Here is a 19,003-nt window from a genome sequence, read left to right as displayed (position 1 = left end):
GTGTGCGTGTGTGTGTGCGTATGTGTGTGCGTGTGCATATGCATGTGTGTTGTGTCAGCATGGCCGTTATGAAAGTTTTCTTCCTGTCTCTATAGGGAAGTGCTTATTCTAACGACTAACATAAACTGTTTATTTAAGGGCGGTGTTCACAGAGCTACATAAACCGTGAATAAGCTGCTGTTTATAGCTGCTATAACTGGAGTGAGAAGAATTAATGTTTCACTGACATTCCACAACAATTAATGTAACTATAAATGAATAAAAAGTGATGAAAATTTTGTTCTTTAATAAACATGTTAATAATACAGTATTAATAATACGTTGTAATTGTTGGTAAGCTGCTGTAGTGTAAAAGGAATAAAACACTTGGGGACGTGGTGTTAGAGGAAAATAATCAACGTGTTTCACTTTAACACACACACAGGTCAGATGGAAGAAGCTGCTTGGAGTCTCACAAACATGTGAAGAAGGTTCTCGGGTCTGCTGAGACCAAAACTTTCTGTTCTTGGAACAAAGCGCTACATTATGCAGAAACCCAACACTGAGAACACTATCCTCACTGTGAAGCATGGTGGTGGCAGCATCCTAATCAGTGTTACTTCTGTCCTATTTTTTTGGACCAATCCCCTCTTTATCCAAGCGCAGTCTCCTCTAGGCAGAGTCACGGTTCTGTCAAAGTTTGGGATGTTTTTTATACTCAAACCCTGATTGATATTTTTCCAGAACTTCGTGCCAGACTTGTTCTTTATGATGTTGTTTGTTTAGATTAAAAACAACAACAACAACAACTCTGGGTTCTTCAAGGACCAGAAGTATTTATATTGCATTTGTATTAATCACGCACACCCCAAATCCATTCAGCTAATGATGTCACTTCTGATGGAAACTGAACAAATTTAGGGCGTTCGCATGTTTTTATCTAAGCGGTCTAAGAAGTGTTGATGTCTGATGACCCCGAATGTGACGACTATCAAGATAAAAATGGTAATGGAGCGATGTCTTAAATTCTGACAGCGATAATGGGAGCAGAACCCAATGAGGAACCACACACACAGCTGCACAGTGTCTCAGGGTTAAAGTCTGTCTTCTGCTGTTTGAGGTTTTGCTTACAGCTTATAACCTCCAGTTATAGGCACAGATCAGCAAGCATCATTCATCTCAATAACAGAAACGGCTTCATAAAACAACAAAATAATTCTGCGCAAAAATTCATCTAGAAATGAAACTTCAGAATGATGTTCATGATAAACAGTCTCTGCCTTCAGACTGCAGGCCACGCGCCTCCCTGAGTCTGACACGAACTCTGTACTGAAGAGGAAGGAGATTTTCTTGACTTTTTTTTCTCTCTGTTGTGTTCGTTTATGTTTATAGACATCAGTGTGTCATACAGTGTCAGAAAACGCATCAACAACACCTCCACAAAGCCCAGTGACGATTTAGTGCACATGCTAATTCGGACACTATACATTTCTATGACTTGTTAGCAACATTACCCTCGTAGCTCAAGCGCAAAACTAAAGAAGCAATTTTAGATGTTAATGAGGGAACAGACACGTGTGTGAGCGTGTAACACTGCAGAAAAATGAGGAACTTATCCAACCTTAGTCACTGGCTCAAAAATGGCCCAAGAGGAACTAAAGTATTAACGAGGGAATGGGACATCATCCAGTGAAGGAAGAGAGAGAGAGAGAGAGAGAGAGAGAGAGAGAGAGATGATTAATCGAGTTTTCCTGCCTATATGGTGGCTGTGTCATGACATGAATATGACATTTTCAATAATTTAATCAACTGTTTACACCTGGTGTTTGAGTGCGATTTTAGTCAGAGTGTGACAGGAATCAGTCCTCATCCTAACAGGATGCAAGTTTATTCAAATCTGAATCAGTTTTTACTTTTAATGTGTAAAAAGATAACTGGCTCTGTAATGGACTGGATCTTATCCATGGTGTAGTCCAGTCTCCTGCTCAGCATTCCTGGGATAGAACTGACCAGGAAGTAACCAGGATAAAGTGTTTAGTGATTAGTCTCTGCAAAACGACCGAACATCCATGTTTAATCATCCCGAGCATATGCGTCTGTGTGTGTGTGTGTGTGTGTGTGTGTGTGTGTGTGTGTGTGTGTGTGTGTTACTCACACGTATGGTGCAGTTAACAGCCTATAAAAATCTACTTTAATTGCTTGTAGTCACTAAAAGGTGAAATGAGACTTTCTGCACCAACAACCTGGTCAAACTCTACTGAAGTGATAACAGTCAAAATAGTTTTTTAGTTATTTAATAATGAAATTAATGTTATTTATTCTGTAGGTTTGTTACTGTCCTGTTCGCTCACATGTTACCCAGGCAGTGAAGATAAACGTTTTCAGTGAAGAATAAAGTTCTATTTCAATCTGACTGGTCACTCGATGACCTGAGTGTCGGATAATTATATATATTTTTACATTACTTACATTTACATTACTTATATTTATTGTACATGACATTTATTTGATGTGTCTGACTTTCAGTTTTAAGTTTGTAAAACATTAATTTTGTAGAACATCTGTGCACTTCTGAGACTTGGAAAATAACATTAAAACACTATGTAAGATTAAAAAAAATTTGACCCAAAAGCGACACAGTTCCTCTTGAAAGTGTCATTAAATGTTTAAGTTTAACCAGTATATAATAATATTAATATTATTTTATATTAATAATATTAATATATATATATTAATCAGTATATAATAATAAACATTAAATATGACTTATGTTTTAATACCGCGCAAAAATGACAAGAAAGCTTTTGTTGCATCTGCACATATTAATATGCATGAACATGCAAATGTACACACACCCCCATGTCCTTCTGTCATCCCTAATATCACTGAATTTACCTACATAGCTAACTGCTAGTAAACTAGCTCATATTTCAGTCTCGATTTACCTCCTCGCTGTTTTAGTTACACCTGTCAGAATATATTTCAACGTTACCAGGGCAACCATCATTAGTTCCTCGCTAAAGTTGCCTAGCTAGCTCGGCATGCAGGTTTCCCTGCACCATGTTATCATCCTCTAATAATTTGCATATTCAAAGGAAAGGAGTTTATTTATTGACATCACAAACTATACTTATGTCTAGCCCCATCCACAAATCAACTTAATACAGAAGTACTGAGAAAGTTTCTGATAATTAAATATATACAGTGGGGAAAATAAGTATCCTGTGTCCACTTTATTACACATAACTTTATTTATGGACTTTAATGTTGTGAATTCTTTATATTTCCAGATTTCTTGAGTCAATAAGAAAGTCTGGTGAAAACTGCATGTGAATAACCTCATTGGAGATATATTTACTGAAAACAATGTTGACGCATCCAATACTTATCTCCCCCACTGTATAATCAGAATCAGCATCTGGGAAGAGATTAAACAATTAAACTAAAGTTGTTTTAACTCGAGATGCGCCGATGTAAAGGCTATTTTTCCAGCTATGGGCCGATAGTTTAAAAACATCCGATAATCAGGGCTGATTATATCCTGTCAATAAAAAGAGTGTGGGAAGACACATCGATTTTGTAAAGAAGATCTAGTGTGGAATGATGACAAAACTGCAGTTTGTAAACTCTGTAATCTCTGCACTGCTGAAATTTTACACCGGAAGTGGCAGCAGTGAAGCGTTTCAGCATCGAGTCTAATCTCCCTCCAACCCCCCAGTGAATAATTGGTTATGGGTATCGGCTGAGAAATTTTGTATCGGTGCATCTCTAGTTTTAACAAACATTTCTGCCATATTGATGTATTGATGTATGTAAGTGTTTTAGATGATAATTGTATGATTTTAAGACACTGAGCCACAAAATTGTGATCCTCAGTAAAGTCTTGCAGTTTCAGAGTTGTATACTTTATATATATATATATATATATATATATATCTCTTAAATATTTTACAGCAATGTTTTGGTGTAAAATTTCTCACATTTATTCAGTGTGTATAAATAACACACAATGTTTACCTTGTTTAAAAAAAAAGAAATTGAACTTTGATGATTTCAGGGTCTCGAGTAATTACTGCGTGAAAGTTTATCAGGTGGTGTCAGTAACACTGAATAGAGGAAATGGAGAGGTTTTTTTTTCCTTTTTGAGCGACAGAAGATGGCGTCTGAATGAAGACATTCACCCGAGCTTCTTCCGTTCCTACATCTCTGAGGTTAAACTATACCACAGATATTTTCTGCATCTCTTCACATTCAGGAGTAATAGTGACACTCCACCAGCCCCGAGGCCAGGATTTAACACCATACCATAAAACTAACATTCACCATCTCTGTCCTGAGGCTAAAGTGCTGTCATGAAACATCCTGTTCTGATAAAAATCGATCAGTGGCTCATGTGGCAGCTTCCTGTATAGTGTTAAAGAAAATGAAATGGTTGAGGCCTAGTTAGATAGAACTCATGCGACCTTTCAGGCCTTCAGTGTGTGGAGACCTGTTTACTGACCTCCTGACTTGTGCTGCATTCAAAGTGAATCATAAAAACAAAACAAAACAAAAAAAAACATACACACAGAGAGAAAATTAATCCCAGATCTAACGGAAGTTCAGTAAACTCTAAGAGTGGTGCAGTGAAGTTCCTCATGGAACCAAAACCAATGAGGACCACTTTATCTAAATTTATCACTGAACAATTTATGTTGATAAAGTGAGTGAGAGAAGTGAAACTACAGGTGGGAAAAAAAGTACAAAAAACATGCACCTGGACACACACACACACACACACACACACACACACACACACACATATATATGACAATACTCAACATACATCCATATAGACAACATACATCCTTTTCATGACAAGAAAAATACAAAAATGGTTCCTGTGTAAAAGTGAACATGATGACAGTTTGCTATTTAAAAGAGTTTCTCATGGGTTCTCTGGTGTTAGTTTTTGTTATATATCTTGAATTAATTATTTGATTGATTAATTAATTTATTAATTCCTTAACTGATGAATGTATTTATTTATTGTTGTTTAAACTGTGTGACTCTGAAAGTGAGAACCTTTATGCTTAGGGATTTCCCAACAGGCCAAACCAGACAACCATGCAGGCTTCTAGATTCAAACTGTAGCAGCTTTTATTTTTCAATCTAAAAATGTTTCTAGATTAAATCATCTTCCATTTGCCTATTTAATATGTGAGAAGAGAATGAAGATGAAAAGATGTTAATGTTAGACACTTCATGTCAGCTCTCTGCTTCTGCTTCTGCTTCACTTCAAATGTTTAAAGAGGAAGATATTTAAGAGGAACCAGGTTAAAAAATAAAAAATAAAAACTCTCCAAAGTAGATACAAACAAACAAACAAACAAACAAACCTCAAACAATAATAGAAGTAAAAGTTTTACTCACCCATCTCCCACCACGACGCACTTAATCGCCTGCATTTTAACTCTAAACTGAGACTGAACAGAAGTTCCTCAAGCCGCGGGGATGAAACTGCAGTGAAGGTGTGACACAGGAAGCGCGCGCGCGCGTGTGTGTGTGTTTGTGTGTAGCTGTCAGTGTGTCAGCGGGCACGCGCACGCGCCACTCCTCTCTTTGAAGTTGTGAGCGTGCCCGGTCTTGCGCTTGTGTGTGCGTGAACGCGCCTCTGCATTTGAAATACTGTACTGATCTGAGAACAGAGTTCCTGCAGAATCCCACTAATCCCACTAATCCAACACACCGGTATTAAACCTCTGAGACACGCAGTACATTAAATGAATCTCTTTTTATCTACTTTACTGCATTATATTGTTAAATTGTAAATATCTCCAGATTAATACAAATCTAATATTTCTTTTGAGTTTCTTCTTCTTAGACTTTTTCATGTAGAGTTCATCCGTGTGTGTGTGTGTGTGTGTGTGTGTGTGAGTAGCTTTTAATAGAACTGATAATATTTCTATTAAAAACATGCTGCATAATTTTCTTGCGTGTCTTTGTATTTCCGTGTCAAAAAACAGCACGGGGCAATGCACTGGTCAACATTTAAATAAATAAACTTATTTATATAGCACCTACAGTGCATTAAACCATTCCTCAAAGTGCTTTGCAAAAGGAAATATATATATATATATATATATATATATATATATATATATATATATATATATATATATATATATATATGTTAAAAGGGAATAAGAAATGTTGCATAAAATCTAAAATAAATATTAAAATAGCTACAAAACAAATCAGTAATTTAGATTAAAATATATAATACAAATTGGGTAAAGCAGGGTAATGGAGCTTTAAAGAAAGAAAGAAAGAAAGAAATGATCACACACCTCCATAACACATTGTACTTTAAAAAAAGCATACTTGAATGTAAGCATACTAGTGGTGTAGTATGGATGTGGGATGCAGCTTTCTACCGCAGTTCCTGTGACCGGAAGTGTAGCGCGGTCACGTGACGCACTCAGGTGCACTGCAACTCCAATCAAGGCCACTAGAGGGCAAAATACAACAACAATTACTACTAAGATGCGAAATGACACCATATTTAAAGTGCACTAAAGGGTTTAAAGTGTTCTTGTTTAGTGCACTACATAGGGAACATATTCAGGGGGTTATTGAAGACTCAGGCATGAACATTTTTCCTCCGTTTATTGTCTCTGTAACTGTTTTAAAGACGTTCTGTAAAGAAGTCAGAATTCAGAGAGTTAATCTGTTTCATACAGCAGTCAGTGGGTTGGATTCAGTTGGGTTAAATGATCATGATTATTAATGTGATCTTATCCTTAGATTAATGTTTGTATTGTATTGTGATATAATATCTTGTTAATAATTTATTCATGATTAGTTAATTGTCAGTAATGCCACTGTCTGTGCTCACTTCTTTACTGACTGTCAATGAAACTGTTTCCTTTTTATACACTTCACTTTTATACTGCTGTGAAAGAGACAGGAAGAGAGAGAGAGAGAGAGAGAGAGAGAGAGAGAGAGATTGTTCTTCACTCATCCTGTGCTGTGTGCAGTGACATGAGCTGAAAGGTGTTTGGAGGATTTCACACTGAATTACACACATGAAGGTAAGAAATAATGTTATTTTGTCTCATGTTTAATTTATTTCATTTTATTTAATACAGCTGCTTCCTGAAAGAAAGTGTTCAATATTTTTCACTGTGTTCAAGCATTTCATTGTGAAAAGGTTTGCATATATAAATTTAACACACATACACACAAGTGTATAAATATGCAGTTATTAAAAATTGTATGTTAATAGTAGTGTTAATATAATACCAACATAATGTATATTCTCTTTCATTTAAACGTTCATAATTAAATAAACATTGTATGTACAGTGAAATAAACAGCAGCACTGTTCTGTTTTCACATCAAAAATAATCTGCAATATCAAACAATAGAAACATGGTTGTTCACTCTTTGTGTGTGTGTGTGTGTGTGTGTGTGTGTGTGTGTGTGTTATGGTTCTAGTTCTACTTGGAACCTTTACTGAAAGAGAACCCATTTTCTCTATACAAAACACACAAAAGACATAAAAGTCACATACACACACACACACACATACACACACACACACACACACACACACACACACACACTCGAGGTTTGATTTATGTAAATAAAGTTATTTTCTTCTCTGCAGTCCCCATCCTGCACGGCTGACATGGACTCAGCGAGAAAGGACAGCTTCCTGTGGGGGAAAGGTACTGAGACACACCACAGAACTGTACATGCACTTTAGATAATGAGATGATATTTCTGCATGATAAACTAATTAACTCATTTTATTATGAACAATAATTATAGCTTGTTATTATTATATTTGTATTTTAATTATATTTGTATTTTTTTATAGTGAGAAATAATTCAAATGTGTATACAGTAAATGATGCTATTACAATGTGTTAAAATTAAAAGGTGAATACTGCAACAGGACCTCGGGGCTTTAGAGGGTTGAAGAAATAAAACTTTGAGGACCTGAAACATGCTCAGAGGATGTGAAAGAGTTTAGAGTTGGTTATGAATGTAAAGCGTTGAGAGGTTAACCAAGGATATTTATATCACATTCTTAAAGTGGCACAAACTTTTCAACAGATATAATGCTGGCTTTTTCCCTAGTAACTAACTCTATCTTAGCATACACAGTTTGTGATATTAACTGAAAGTCTTGTTGTTTAAAATACATGTCTTTAGATGTAGTTTTCATTTTGTTCTAAGGGTGTACAAACTTTTGCACTCAGCTGTATGCATGTATTAATTTCACATTACACACATCGGTATTCAGAACTCATAAGACATGAGTACAGACTTAAGTGCCGTTCAGAAGTTACATGAGAGTTACGCACACAGGGCGGAGTTTATCTAAACAGAGGCGTGTCTCAGTTATGCTTGATTCTGATCTTGAGCTTGAGCAGTATTAAGTCTAGCACCACCTTCTGAATGTTTGATTTTTTTGGTGTTTAAAGGTGAGTGGATGTGTTTAAAAGCGATGGACTAGACGTTATTGGGAAAAAAAATGTCTCTGACATTTCTACTCAAAAACAATCCGGTAACCTCTGAGGTGTGAACTACGCGAGGTGATTTTAATAATCTGAATGTGGAGCTCAGAAAATCCACTTAAGCAGCTGCGTAAGCCGACTCTGAATACCAGGAACTTTCCTCACGTAAACACTGACGCAACTCTCGGACTAAATACTTTTAAGTTAAATGTTACCTGTTTGCTGAACTACAGTTGGAATTGAAATGGTTTTTTCTCTTGGTTCTATTCAGAACTTCAGAGTTCTTCAGAACTCAGAACTTTTTCTTGTGTTTAATGATGTTTAAAGTGAAATATTAAGATGTTGAGTGTATAGTGAGATGTTTTCTGTCTTCGCAGCTCCATCAAATTCCATTCAGAAGGAGAAGAAGCCGACGGAATCCATCACAATGCAGAAGAACGACATTCTCGATGACATCCAGGTAGATTATCTTCTAATCACACACATACACACACACACACACACACACACACACTTCCTGTAAACACTTGACCAAACGCATTTCCACACTGTCTCTCGCAGAAACTCCGGATGGAGATCGAGAATGTTATGAGTGAGATCCACACCATGGAGTCCAACGAGGAGAAGTGAGTCACTTACACCAGCGCTCACAGTTTGGGTTCTCCAAGGTTCTCCAGAACCACATGTGTTTCATCCCAGTCATACAAGCAGTTAAAATTGTTATGCTATCAACCATCCTTCCTCATAGTCTTAGAGAAAAAAGGGTTCTTCAAGAGTTCTTTAGTTGGTCAATTGTTCTGATATCTCAATGTTCACTTTCCAGCATTAGAGCCATTGTGCCTTCTGAGGAACCCATAAAAGTTCTATACAGAAACCTGCAACAATGTAGAACCATTTTTTGGAAGGTAATAACCCTTAATTATCCAACAGACCCTTGAAGAACCCTTGAGGACCCCTTGAAGAATGCTTTTTGCTAAGTGTACACTCTGAATGAGATCCACACCTGAGTCATTTAGACTACCTCACACAGTTTAGGTTCTCCACTGCAGAACCACGTGTGTTTCCTCCAAGTGATAAAAACAATTACAAAAATTATCAACCAGAGAAAACATGTTCCTCAGGGGTTCTTTGGATATTTAATGGTTCTGAACAGCTCTAACTCCTGTTCACTTTGCAACAATGGGTTTCCTCTTTTGTACTTGTTTTTGGAAGATAAGAACCCGTAATGATCCAAAGAACCCTTAAAGAATCCTTGAACACATCAGTTTGATCAAATTTTTTAAATAAAATCATTTCAGCTGTATAGTTCTTGAACAGATGATTGAAGAAATGAAGGATGTTAAATTATAACGGGAAAAAAAAAAAATAGTGTCAGGCCTAAAATGTTATTGTTCTGAAATCATCAGCCTTCTTACTCTATTGTCAGAGTGTGATATTTTTGGCATAGCACACTGGAGAACCGAAAAAAAAGAACCGAGGAAGCGGAAAAACTGAAGCGAGTCTCGTTTTCAGTGTAAGAGTGACGGTCATGACACAAAATGGTCCATTACCAGGAAACACCACACACTGTGATGAGATAGACCACTGCTCATTGTGTGTATGTGTGTGTGTGTGTGTGTGTGTGCATGTGTGTGTGGGTGAGTGTTTCCTGTTTTATCAGTACACTACAGCGTTAACGAGAAGTTGAACCTGTAAAATGTGCACACAAAGCGAGATGATGTCCAAAAACCGCTTATTGATAACTCGATGATGTCATCACACGTCAAAAAAAATAAAATCATGAATGTCATGGTGTTGTGTTTTAATCTCTAACCCTTTGATCTTTCCCCCCCATCAGTAAGAACGTCGTCATGAGCAGGATGTTCCTCTGTGGAAAGAAGAAGTTCAACATGGACCCGATAAAGGCATGTTTTGGGTTTTCTTGGAGAAAATCTAAGCTACAGAATTAAGACAGAAGAATAAAGTGTGAAGCACAACAACAAGGCGAGGTTAAAAACGAGATATAGGATGGAGGTAAAGAAAGTGAGAGAGAGAGAGAGAGAGAGAGAGAGAGAGAAGAACCACATCCTGTGTAAGTGAAGAACAAATGCAAAGACCTGAAGCCTCACTTTAAACCTGCAGCGTATCTCAGAACATTATAGATTAATGGAAAAGAGACACTCCGAAGTTAAAAGACAGATTTCCGCCAACATCAGTGATATTTTACCGTGTGGAACAAATGACCACAAAAAAGAAATCATCAATTTATTAATAACAGCCAAATTCAAATCTCTGAATAGAACATACAAAATAGACATTATATATATATATATAAAATATAACATTTCCCCAGCTATTACAAATTTTTTTCCACAAAATGATATTCCTCAGACAGTAATATTTCATAATATTTCATTCTTTCCTAATATTATTATTAAACATATTTTCATCATTTTACTTGATGCTTGAATCATAAGAGTGACATAGACATGACATTGTCAGACGATGTTATAAGCTGTTATAGCACTTAACATCCAGTGACATACAAATTAACACTAATTATTGTGACAGCTGCTTTAATTTAATACCGTTATGCCTTACACATTTTGCAAATTTTTGCTTGCTAGGCAGTGTATGTGTTATAACAGATGTTATGAAGTGTTATGAAAGCATTATGTCGTAATTTTATTATCTATTTAAAGCAAAACAGCTCACCTTATATGATGCTTAGAACGTATATATAATGCAGCTACAGTATAATGAATCCTGACTATATATATATGTGTGTGTGTGTGTGTGTGTGTGTGTGTGTTGTAGGGGATTCAGTACCTGTTAAATAATGATCTGTTGGATGAAACTCCAGAAGCGGTGGCTGAGTTTCTGTATAAAGAGGACGGACTCAACAAAACAGCCATCGGGAACTTCCTTGGGGAAAGGTACGCAGATTTTATATCATGTCTCGACAGACCATCACGAGATTCTCACCAACACATCTACAGTCTGTATCTGGTGATGTTTAGTAGATCATTGACAGACTTTTATTAGGAATTGTGAACTTTATTAATTAAATCTATGAGATGTTGGTGAGAATCAGCTGAAAGTGAATTATCAAGTAATAAACACTGTGTGTGTGTGTGTTACAGTTAAATACTGAGTGTTTATAGTTACATTTAATGTCCTTGAAATGAGTTTGTTCCTGTTGTCGCTTACGTTATAGCAGCTATAAACACGCATTCTCTCACCAGCCTCTCGTTATTATCTCTCTTGAAGTTTATAGGACAAAAACGCAGCTTGTCATGTTACCGAGAAACCATAGAGAAGCGTAAAAGCGCTGACACTGGAGACTCTTTCCATAAATGTTACATATCTGTGTCCTTACAAAAAAAAGCACTTTCAGCCTCAACCTGGTACAGGTTTTAAGTTGGGTGAAGAGGAACTTTCTTCTTTTCTTCTTTTCACATCTTCATCATGCAAACTGGTCGAAGGTTGAAGTGCAAACTCCTAAAAAATCTAAAGTTACATGTGAATTTGTGAAAATATGACTGTATCAGTGATTACACACATTTTTTTTTAAACGTGGAGCCTCCTCTGTACACGTCCCTGTGAATATTTATGATTGAGATTATTCGTTCTGTTCCTGAAAACTCTCTCAGTTCCTCATCAGTTCTCCATAGGAACATGTTCATACTGAATTTGGTTTGTATGATTTTGAATGATTTCAGGGAGGAGTTCCACCTGCAGATCCTGAAAGCTTTCGTAGATCTTCATGAGTTCTCAGACCTCAACCTGGTGCAGGCTTTGAGGTGGGTGATGAGCAACCTTCTTCTTTTCTTCTTTCCACTTCTTCACCATGCAAACTGCTCGAAGGTTGAACAGAAGTGCAGGAGGAAATAATTACTCAACTAACATTAGAGAATGTCTCCTTTTAGACTGAGGATAATTCTGCGAACCCTATACACTTTACAGACTGTAATCACGACACTGAGACGACTTTCACCAGCGTACAGATTCGGTCCTGTGTTTGTTTTATGTGTTGAACATTACTATTGAAGCTGGAAGACATATTTGAAACATTTGGAGTGCGTGAAAAAGGACGTCGTTTGGATCTTTTTCTGGATTTGTCATAAGAAAGTCCTTGAGGAAGTTCTGAGGACATCATTTTGATGTTTAAAAAAAACGTTTGTGTCTACAGGCAGTTTTTGTGGAGTTTCCGTCTGCCGGGCGAGGCTCAGAAGATCGATCGCATGATGGAGGCCTTCGCTCAGAGATACTGCACCTGCAACGCCGGCGTCTTTCAGTCCATAGGTACAAGAACCTGGAACATCACCAGGGACCTGAAACATCGCTAGACAAAACACCTCAACAAGACACAGTGTCACAGTTCACATTAATAACAAAGAGCACAACACAATTGTATCTACACAGGGTAAGATTACAGTAAAGGGCGGAGTTAGTTAGTGGTCTTTCTTACAAAATGGCTCCCATTTTTCTTTTATTTAGCATGAGGTCAGGTTGAAATTCCGGGTCATACAGCAAGTCATCAACACATTACTGACTCGGTTATTCTAACACTAATGAAAAGTCAATACAGCCATGGATTTATTTATAAAACTGTGTAAAAGAGCTGAGCAGCAGAAGATTTGAGGTTTCAGTCTCAGAGCTAACAGTGAATTTCTGGCCTTGTTAGGATTTAATCACGACAGATCACTCGAACTGAACATTATCCTCTGAGTGTTCACTAATATTTATTGTGATGTCACAATTTTGAGCTGATCGCATGAACAAAAACATGCATAGCTAGCCTTCATGCTTAGAAAATCTTGGTTGTCCCTCTGGGGAACCTTATGTAGAACCCTACAATGTAGAACCCTTCATTAGAGATTCACAATACAGGGTGAAAAACAATTCATCGTGGGAAATCCAGCTCCTTTTGCAGGAAGATTTACAGAAAGGATTTCCACAAAATGTTCTCTTTAACTTGCACTGATGAAGATGTTCTTACATGTAGCACATTTTCATACACAAACATCAGCACAAACAGAACACTTTCAACACGACTGAATTAATATGTGTATGATAAATTAGCAAACATAATGTTTTTTAACATACAGACTGATGTAAATGTGTGTGTGTGTGTGTGTGTGTGTGTGTGTGTGTGTGTTCTCGTCACAGACTCGTGTTATATTCTATCCTTCTCTATCATCATGCTGAATACCAGCCTGCACAACCCCAACGTGAAGGAGAAAACCTCTCTGGAGCGCTTCATCAGCATGAACCGAGGCATTAACCACGGAGGAGATCTTCCCAGTGACCTTCTGACGGTGAGGAACACTAATGGGAGAACCTGAAGGAACCCACGTCTCTCGGCGCTGTGTGTTTTTAATCTTTGGTTTCTCCTGAACTCTTTTAGAAACTGTACGAGAGCATAAGAAGTGAACCGTTTAAGATCCCAGTGGACGACGGGAACGATCTCACACATACCTTCTTTAATCCGGACCGAGAGGGATGGCTGCTCAAAGAGGGTGAGACATGAGACTACGCCTTCTCTTTTCCTTTAGGATGTGATTCATCTTTTGATTTCAGTTATATTGTTTACTGATTAACTCTCCAGAACCCGATGTATTAATGAACTAACTGATAAATCGATCGATTGTACTTTTTTTAGTTCATTTGATTTATTTTTCCTACATGTTTCTAAACATGTTCAGACTTGAGGATCAAAAAATATCACGTCTAATACACACACACACACACACACACACACACACACACACACACACTAACAATCCTTGTCCTCTAGGGGGCAGAGTGAAAACCTGGAAGAGGAGGTGGTTTATTCTGACGGACAGCTGCCTTTACTACTTCCAGTACACCACTGTGAGTAAAACTGAGTAAAAATATCAATAAACAGCAGCAGCAATTTAGACTATTACTTTGGATGGAACATTAAGACCTCTGGGTAACTTTTTTAGGACAAAGAGCCAAAAGGGATCATTCCTCTGGAGAACCTGAGCATCAGAGAGGTGGACGATCCACACAAACAGGTACAAATAAAATCATTGAAAATAAAATAAAATGAAATATAATGATCCCTACTACACAAAAGATCTCAGTAGTATCATCACATATCAGTGCAGACAGTATTGTGTTGAAAGTAATGTAATTGTGGAAAGGGATAGGGTTAGAATGAATATATTAGGAAAGGGTGTGGTTATGTGCACTGCTGTAATATCCAATCAGATCAGCTCGTCACACTGTCTCTGACACACGACAGAGTGTACATTCTAACATCATTCATATTTTACTCAATTCCACACAATTGAGCCTTCAGGACATTTGAATATCAGGAGCATGTCTGTGTGTGTGTGTGTGTGTGTGTGTGTGTGTGTGTGTGTGTGTGTGTGTGTGAGTGAGACACACACTTTCATGAGAGAAGTAAAAGTGCACACTAATAAGGCGCCTCTGTTCACTGTCATAACAGCAGTACAGTATGAACAGAGCAGTTACACTACACACACACACACACTAAATTGACTTCTTGCGTGTGTGTGTGTGCGTGCGTGTGTGTGTGTGTGTGTGTGTGTGTGTGTGTGTGTGTGTGTGTGTGTGTAGTTCTGCTTCGAGCTCTTTATTCCTCACAGTAAAGGACAGAAGATAAAGGCGTGTAAAACAGATCCAGATGGTAAAGTGGTTATGGGGAAACACCAGGCGTACAGGCTCAATGCTTCTTCTGCTGAGGAGAGAGACGACTGGGTTCAGGCAATCAGGTACACATACACACACACACAAACACACACACACACTCACGGTATAAACAAATATGTACATGTAAATGACAATCATAATAAAATGTGGTATAAGCACTTGTTTACTTTTGTACAATTTGTATATTTATTTCTGAATATCTGAATGAATTAAATCTGAATTTATTAAACATGTGTCTGTCGTGTGTGTGTGTGTGTGTGTGTGTGTGTTTTAATCCTCAGGGCCTGCATCACTAAAGACCCTTTCTATGATCTGGTGTCTGCTCGCAAAAAGAAAATCATCAACAACAACAACAACACAGAGTGCAGTAAATAAATAAACCAGACATTTTATTTATTTATTCATACTTCTGTTTGACTCTCAGACTCTGATCACCGATGAATCACTCTGAGGTGGTTAAAATTACTCTGAGTTGATTATGGTTACTGGCCATGATTGGACTACAGTGTGGTTTTTGACCCTCATGCTGAAGTTCTCGCGCTTTCACTTCCTCTGTTCTGTGTAAAATGGTTTTAGCTCTTAGCACTGAGCTGAGGTGTGAGAATTAATTTTCATAATTTATTCATGGAACTGAAGTCTGACATACTGACACACTCTCTCTCCCCTGCATACTAGCATTAAGCATTAACTATCAAGTTTAGTTTATTGTTAGTCTGAGGGGCGGAGCTTAACTCACTGTGTTAAATGGTTCTAGAATGTAAGTTAAATGTTGATAATATCTAATCCAGGTTCTAAAGCTGATACTGTATATAAACTATCATGTGTTTAAAATGAACTCTGCTTTATATGTAGTGTCTTTCAGGTGATGTGTGAGGTTTTTTCTGTGTTGTAAAAACTTGTTTGTAGTTTGATCATTTTAGAATGAGTGTGAGGTGTGTTTAAAGTGTTTATGTAACTTAAGTAAGGAATAAAACACTTGTGAATGTGCTGTTATAGGAAAACAATCAACTTTGATGTTGTGTAAATAAATATTTTCCTATAACATCACTTGTTTTATTCCTCTTATACCACAGCAATATACTGTACTGACACTTCCAATTTTTATTAATAAAGAATGACACATCATACTTTTTTATTTTTATTTATAGCTATGTTAAATGTTGTGTGAAAGAAGTTAGTTCCTGTTCTCGTTTACTTTACAGCAGCTATAAACATTCCTTCACCAGCTTCTCTTTATTCTCTCTCTTGAAGTTATTAAGACAAAAAACACAGCTCGTCCCTGTGAATGAGTTGTTACTATAGAAATGATAATATATTATAATTAGAACGAGCGCATTAATACAAACCTATGATTTACAGCTGCACTATTGTCAGAGCCGCTGTTATAGAAAATGAATCAACAGCTTCTGACAGCACTGTGGTGTAAAAGTACAATAGTGCATCGTTTGTTTGTCTGTTACATTTACAAGGTTGTGTTTAAATGTACAAAAATGATGTAGGAAATGTGAAACGAAGACAACATTGCCACTGACAAGTTTTAAAGATGTACAGTTTGAGTGAAAATGATGTATATAGAAAGGATTCATTAGTATTGAAGTTCTGTGTGTTTCTTATTTTGCACTTTCACGTTAATAATTGGTTGCACTATTGAATAACACTGTATTTCCTGTAGCTGTGAGTATAATGATGTATTAAACACTTGTGTCCAGCAGGTTCTGTAAACACACTGTGTTTCCACTGAAGACTCATTAAATAATTACACACAAAACTGAATTCTTCATCATGTTTCTCAAATTGCAGCTATATTCACTTCATACACACATTTATTCTGCATGAAATGAACAAAGAAAATAAGTTTGAAAGTTAAATATTAAAATGAAATCGTAGTGTTTTTATGTCTGTGAGTGGCAGTGTGATTTTTACTAGTATATTAATCAGATTATGAACCCAGTAACTAATGATTTAAGCCTGTATTGAACACTTATGTCCAGCAGGTGGCGATGTGCTACTACACTACTGCAGATATAATCATACTGAAGAGATGTTATTTATTCTGTACGCAGTGTGCAGCCTTTTGGACGTTTATGCAGATTTAAATATACAGTTTGTGCGTTTCGGTGTAATATTCATACAGAACACTGTTGATTAGATTTTGTAAGTGAATTTCGAGCACTTTATTGTCTGACCTTCAACAACACTCAGCCGTCAGTTAGCAGCCAGCTGATTTTCAGTTAGCCACGCCCACAAAACTCCACAAAAGGCGCCATTTTCTTTTAACCCTAACTGAGCGGTTAGTGTTTTTGCTCCTTATTTATGGATCTGTTTGTGGACCGCTTTCTTTCCTTTTCGGTCAGGTCATTAATCTAAAACAACAAAAACTGAATTTGGGAAATGTTCATTAGGTGTGTAATGTAAAACAGGAAGTGATTTAGGCTTGTGGGTGTAAAGTGTTTATCAAATCACACTGACTAAGTTTACATGGACAGCAGTAATCTAATTATTGACCTTATTCTGAATAAGACAATATTGTGATTAAGGTGTTTACATGAGTTACTTTTAGAATACTCCTTTCATGTTCCAATTTTACGTTATACAAAATAGATCGATTAACGACACCCGTCATTACATCACCGCGCCACGCCGTCCGACGTCCCTCCAGAATTTCACATATCAACATACAGTTCGTCTTCATTATGGTACCATATACAGTTTTGGGTGTTTAATTTTTAATTTTACGAAAGCTTCAAGTGCAGTTAATTATTTATCGTGCTATATGTGCAAATAGACAACTGCTTAAAGCCGTGGGCTGTGTCCGAAACAACTTACTTACCTATTATATAGTAGCCAAAATACATGTATTTCACCTACTATATACTGTTGTAGGTAAGTACACGGTTTCGGATGCAGCCGTGCTCAAAAGGTTGAGCACTGCCGTGTGTCTACGTGTCCTGTCGCAAAATGTGGTGAAAACTCCCACACAATGTTAATAGTGTGATTAAGGTGTTTACATGTCTATAATGCACTTCAATATTGTGACCAAAATAGGAATACTCCACTTGTGTTAATTCGATTTGTGTTTACTTCAAGTATTACTTTAGTTGGATTAAGGTAATCAGAAATCGCTGTTTACATGCTAGTTTCTTAATCAGAGTGTTGTCTTAATTGGGTTAATGTCGGATTATTGTTGTCCATGTAAACATACTGATTGAGAGAGTTGTACAGTCTGAAGATCAGCTTCACATTACTGAGTCTACTTAAACCTAAACTTACACAAGGTCTAATAACATTTTACTCATTTATTCATAAATGTGTTGTATCCAGTTGGATAAATGAGCCCCACTGTGTTTACTGCAGCTCAGAAGGAGAAAACAGATTTATATCCAGCAGATCCATTAGGCGACTACTGACACTGAATTCAGCAGTTCAGTACACAGGACTAAATGTGATACTAGAATGATTACTAACAGAGTTATCTGGCTTTGCGCTGGATTGCTTTTATTTATTAATTATAAATTATACACGTTTAATAATTTCAGAAACAATTCATGTCTGATTTAAAAGTGAAAGTCATTTTTACTTCTTCAAATTATCCAGAAAAGATGTTTAACATGATTTATTTATTTATTTAAAATGGTTTAAGCCATGGCCTCAGCTTAAGAGTATTATGTGTCTGAGAAAACCCATTTGGAAAACCGTGTTATGGTATAGACACACTGACTTCACTCCACCTTGTCTCAGAAAAGGTGTAAAGACAATTATTCAAATCTTATTACAGACCCAATCATGACGAATGATGTTGAACCTTGCCGAAAGCACCTTTAATGTATGCCACT

The 19,003-nt window shown here is 36.8% G+C and overlaps 2 protein-coding genes across 2 annotated transcripts in view; one reads left to right on the top strand and one right to left on the bottom strand.

Moving 5' to 3' along the window:
• Positions 1-5,682, bottom strand: part of rac2 (Rac family small GTPase 2) — a 16,680-nt gene extending 10,998 nt beyond the window's left edge. Inside the window, exon 1 of the mRNA XM_053652520.1 lies at positions 5,392-5,682. Coding sequence (XP_053508495.1) covers positions 5,392-5,426 — 35 coding nt within the window. The 5' untranslated portion in view covers positions 5,427-5,682. The remainder of the gene's footprint in view (positions 1-5,391) is intronic.
• A 932-nt stretch (positions 5,683-6,614) lies between these two features.
• On the top strand, positions 6,615-16,980 carry cyth4a (cytohesin 4a). Its single transcript, XM_053652509.1, has 14 exons — positions 6,615-7,052; positions 7,631-7,691; positions 8,864-8,946; positions 9,048-9,112; positions 10,324-10,390; positions 11,283-11,401; positions 12,188-12,268; positions 12,658-12,770; positions 13,638-13,786; positions 13,876-13,987; positions 14,266-14,342; positions 14,438-14,509; positions 15,078-15,232; positions 15,452-16,980. The coding sequence occupies exons 1-14, from the start codon at positions 7,047-7,049 to the stop codon at positions 15,543-15,545; spliced, it is 1,254 nt and encodes a 417-aa protein (XP_053508484.1). The 5' UTR covers positions 6,615-7,046; the 3' UTR covers positions 15,546-16,980.
• Positions 16,981-19,003: the final 2,023 nt, after the last annotated feature.

Source organism: Ictalurus furcatus, chromosome 2, assembly GCF_023375685.1.
Source record: "Ictalurus furcatus strain D&B chromosome 2, Billie_1.0, whole genome shotgun sequence".
Classification (NCBI taxonomy): Eukaryota; Metazoa; Chordata; class Actinopteri; order Siluriformes; family Ictaluridae; genus Ictalurus; species Ictalurus furcatus.
This window is presented reverse-complemented; position numbering and strand designations above follow the sequence as displayed.

Excerpts from the sequence above, each read along its gene's own strand:
- cyth4a (XM_053652509.1), top strand. Across the intron at positions 8,947-9,047 it reads ACATTCTCGATGACATCCAG|AAACTCCGGATGGAGATCGA; the intron begins GTAGATTATCTT and ends TGTCTCTCGCAG. Across the intron at positions 13,988-14,265 it reads GGGATGGCTGCTCAAAGAGG|GGGGCAGAGTGAAAACCTGG; the intron begins GTGAGACATGAG and ends CTTGTCCTCTAG.